General features: G+C 40.7%; 1 protein-coding gene across 1 annotated transcript; it reads right to left on the bottom strand.

The window, feature by feature from the left end:
- Positions 1 to 333: 333 nt before the first annotated feature.
- Positions 334 to 3,286, bottom strand: LOC127029102 (cyclin-dependent kinases regulatory subunit 2-like). Its single transcript, XM_050914742.1, has 3 exons — positions 3,228 to 3,286; positions 2,103 to 2,230; positions 334 to 813 (listed from the first exon to the last, which is right to left on the bottom strand). The coding sequence occupies exons 1-3, from the start codon at positions 3,284 to 3,286 to the stop codon at positions 761 to 763; spliced, it is 240 nt and encodes a 79-aa protein (XP_050770699.1). The 3' UTR covers positions 334 to 760.
- Positions 3,287 to 4,288: the final 1,002 nt, after the last annotated feature.

The following is a 4,288-nucleotide window of genomic DNA, read 5'->3' on the forward strand; positions in this document are numbered from 1 at the left end:
CAGCATCAACTCTAGAGTCCTATAGTTTCAGACTCTCAGAGGCTAGTCTGAGTATTACCTATCACTGCCACCTTTCTTTTCAGGTTACTTAGCTGCTATTCGGGAACTAGTCAGAGGCAGTTACAAAACTCGCTTGATTTACTTTTAACTTTATATTTTTATAAGAGCAACTCAAATAAGGGTCAGAAACTTAGGACTGCAGGGTAAAACAATTCCTGCATAGAAACAAAGTAGCTTTGCCAAGTTAAATTTTTTTCTCAAGTGGGTACCCCTTCTAACATGTTAGACAAGAATATTAGTTTTGTCTAGTTAATTAGGACATTCAGGTTTTATAGATCATTAAAAGTTTATTCCTTTATGCCTACTACTGAACAGATGGAGCCATTGGATTTGAACATGCTAAACTGTTTAGTAGAAAAGATAAATGTGAAAGTTATTGAACACAGGTAACAAGTGATTATCTAGTCAGAACATGCAATATGTAAACTTAAATTAATTGAAAAGTCAAATAGGCAATTACATTAAAGATAACTTCATTAATCTTTGAATATCATAGCAGCCTACTTGGAATTGCATTTGACTGAGCTTTGTTGCTGTAAATAATACAGCTCATGCACAGGTATGGATGTATGTTTTGTATACTTTCAAGTATTCACTGAATACTACCAACATATATATATATATATACACACATACATACACACACACACACTCGTACACATAAAGCTCCAGAAGATTTAGGAGATTTCTAGAAGGCAGATCATTTTTGCTCATCCTTTGGAAGGGGTCTTCTGAAGAGAAGAATATGTGGCTCTGAAAATAAAATTGAACAAAGCGTCAGCTTGTCACTCAAGTCCTGATTACAGATACTTCTTTGATTTAAAAGAGCTTGAACAATAATTGAAGCTTCTTGTCAGATAACAAGCAGACTAAAGAGATCAAGTCCACAGGAAGGTCTTCATGTATAGTATTTCCAGATCAACTTTGTAGTAACCATGGAATAGTCACAGATGCTTTTGAAAGTTTAATACCAAAAGTTGGCAGTTTCATAAGCTTAAGGAAGTACAAAGAAATATTAATTAAATAAATAAATAATAAATAAGGAAAAAACCCCCCAACACCACACCACCACCACCACCCCCCCCCCCAAAAAAAAAACAAACCAGCAGAACTGGTACCAGTTCTGTCTCTGCACTGGGCTATTTGATGAGCTTTATCACTGTAACTTACTCTAATGAAGTGGTAATTCTGTCCTGATCAGGTATGTACTAACTGACAAGCATCAAAAGCCACTTTAGTTATCAATAACATAAGTTGACTGCATTAACATTGACTTAATCATAAATACCTTCCAGAAAAAGTGCAAGGCAATACATTCAAAGTATCAAAGGTGTCCAGATAAGACAAACACTGGAAGATTAGGCTAATTACTTCTTCTGGTTCTTTGGAAGCTTGGAACTCCATGGGACTAACTGCACTTCATCTATCACCAGTTAAGTCACCATTGACAAGACTGACTAAAAAGATATTTAGAATGGTTGTTAGTGAATTTTTAGAGCTTCACAGCCTAGTAACTGAAAAGACCCTGGCTTCAGTGTAGCTTTTAGCAGGCAGTATAGCTAGAGCTCAAACTATACTATAGATTTTTTTCATAGCATTGAAACAGGACCTCATCTAGGTGAGCATCTATTAGTTTTTTGTACGAGGTAGGTATGTCAATTTAATTATACAAAGATGTGCCGCTACATCAAGTTTGGGGCAGTCACTGAGATACTAACATAACTCAAGATCTCACCAAAACCTCTTTTTATAGGCAGAGATAAGAACATATTCAAATCTAGTGTTTTGTCCACTAAGAGGCTGCGGATACCTAGAAGGAAGCTAGCATTTTGCATGTCCAGTTCTGAGAGTGAGGGGTGAAGGTTTAGAATAAAGGTTGCTACACCACTTATGTTGGTAAAAATAGCAGGCAGATAAAGAAGAGTCTAAACATTTAGCAGGAAACTCCAATTGGATTCTAGAGGAAAGTAATTACATACTGAGCTTCAGTTTCAAGTACCAGAGAGGTGGTATTTTAGACTCCTTTGTTTAGCTGTGCTTACCTGGCTCATGGATCATGTAGTGAACCCAGCCAAGACTTTGCTGAACACCAAGTTGTCTCCATTCCTCTTCAGACATTAGATGAGTTTTTGGTACTTGCTTTGAAAGTTCTCTTGGCAGCATCACATGTCTGTAGAAGTTTAATTATTAAACTCATATTACACACACCAACGCCTGTCTTAGTGTACACTAGAAAACTTGCACAGATCTATACTGAAAGACAATAAGCAAGTTCAGTTATGAATACCAAAAACCTCCTAGAAAGAAGCCTACAATATTAATGGATACTAACTGGATTATGAAGCATCAGTTCAAAAAAGCAATTTTAAATTCACTTTGCCTACCAAACGTTACATCTTTAATGCAACTGTACACTGAAATCTTCAACTTACTGCCTAAAACAGAAGATTCAGTCCCCTGCATGCTCTAATCACAGTACTTGTGGTACACAAATACATTCATGGCAATTAAATATCATATCAGCAGTTAACATGATTAGAAAAATACGTACTTTGCATTTTTAGGAGTCACTACTGCTACCATCAGTTACAATCCAGAACAGACTAGTGCTACAGCATAGCTTTAAAAAAACATCTAGAAGGCTACCCAGGTCTCGGCAGCTAGGGTCGAGCTCTTACCGTCCAGCAGCGCTGCCCTCCACTCAGCAGCATCCACCTCTGCCACAGCCACCGCGCCAGGGAGACCTAGCGGGCTTCACCCCCGCCGCTTCCTTCAATGCCCTCTGACCGGAGCTAGCATTGCCCTCTTACTAGAGGCGACTCCAGAAAGGGGACAAGGCAGACCAAAACCAGCAATCGAACCACCCGATTTCCCCCCCCCAACAGTCTTTATCGCGAGTGCCCGCGATAAAGAGGCAAGACACTGCTCCTCCCCGGGAGCTTTAAGCTACCCTGGCTCCGCAGAGGTGAGCTAATAACGTTGCTCTCTAGAGCTGCACTCACCGCCAACACCAGCGAAGCTTACTCTCCTAAAGTCACCTCACAGTCCAAGAAAGAGGCATCCACCCAAGCCATGTCTTTCCCTCCCCTCAAAGGGGCGACATAGGCCCCTTTCTAGGACCTTCAGCCAGCCCAGCCCAGCCCAGCCCAGCCCTCCCAGTCTCGCACCGATACTCGTACTGCTCGTCAAAATACTTGTCGGAATAGTAGATCTGCTTATTAGCCATAGCAAGCGGAGACAGCAACAGCACTTGCTTTTTTCACAAACTAATCACGCAATTCCGCGCCCGTTTCAATTTGAATCTAACAGTTCAATGCTTATTGGTGGACTAGGTCAGCCAATGGCGTGCTGCGTGGCCACGTCAGCGGAGATGGTTGCGTAATTCGAATGCTTGTCTTTCCACCAATCCCCGGGAGCTATGGGGGTTGATTATCTAGGAGGGTGATGATTGGGAGATTGGTGGAGTTGGGTTGTGTGTACGGTTGGTCTGGGCGTGAATTTTGGGCTTTATACGGGTACTTTGTGTGAGCCTCAGTGGTGTGGTGATGGGCTGGTTGCAGCTGGGGATTGGGTGGTTCCAGTAATTTCTAGAGCACCCTGGGCTATGCGGGTATGAGTTTTGGGGGATTGTTAGTGGTTGTCATTCCATTGCATGAGCATCTGCTGGTATGGTTGCTGCAGCTGCCTAGGTACCCTCATGTAGTGCAAGCAGCTGTAATCCTGGGCCTTCTGTGGATTGTTGATACTATGCTACTTCTAAAAGAAATTAATGGATTTCTATGAATTTTTTTCTTGTAATGCAGAGAACTACTGAGGGACTAGCATGGTGGTTTTTGTGTTGCTTCTGTATTAGGTTCATAGCTGTGCTAACAGTCTAGGCTTAGAGTGCAAGAGAAAATATGCATGACATAGGCATCTTCAGAGCTGTGTAGTATCTGTGGAAGTTGATTCCCAATTACAAGCATTCTTGTAGAATGCAGAAAAATAGTATAGTCAATATTCCTGTAGTAAAAAAAAAAAAAAATAGCAACTTCTCAGAAACTGATGGCAGATACTGCAGTTTCTAGAATATTAATTTTTTTTTGTGTTAAGCTTTTTTTCAGTAGGCAAATATTGAATTCTGTACTTCTCTCAACTCCAGTGGCATTTCTTGGGTATAGTGGCCCCCTAAGATTAGATAAGGCTAATGGGTATGTTGTCAGACAGGGTTATCTATCCCTATTTCCAT

This window comes from Gymnogyps californianus, unplaced genomic scaffold (genome assembly GCF_018139145.2).
Source record: "Gymnogyps californianus isolate 813 unplaced genomic scaffold, ASM1813914v2 HiC_scaffold_71, whole genome shotgun sequence".
In the NCBI taxonomy this organism is placed as follows: Eukaryota; Metazoa; Chordata; class Aves; order Accipitriformes; family Cathartidae; genus Gymnogyps; species Gymnogyps californianus.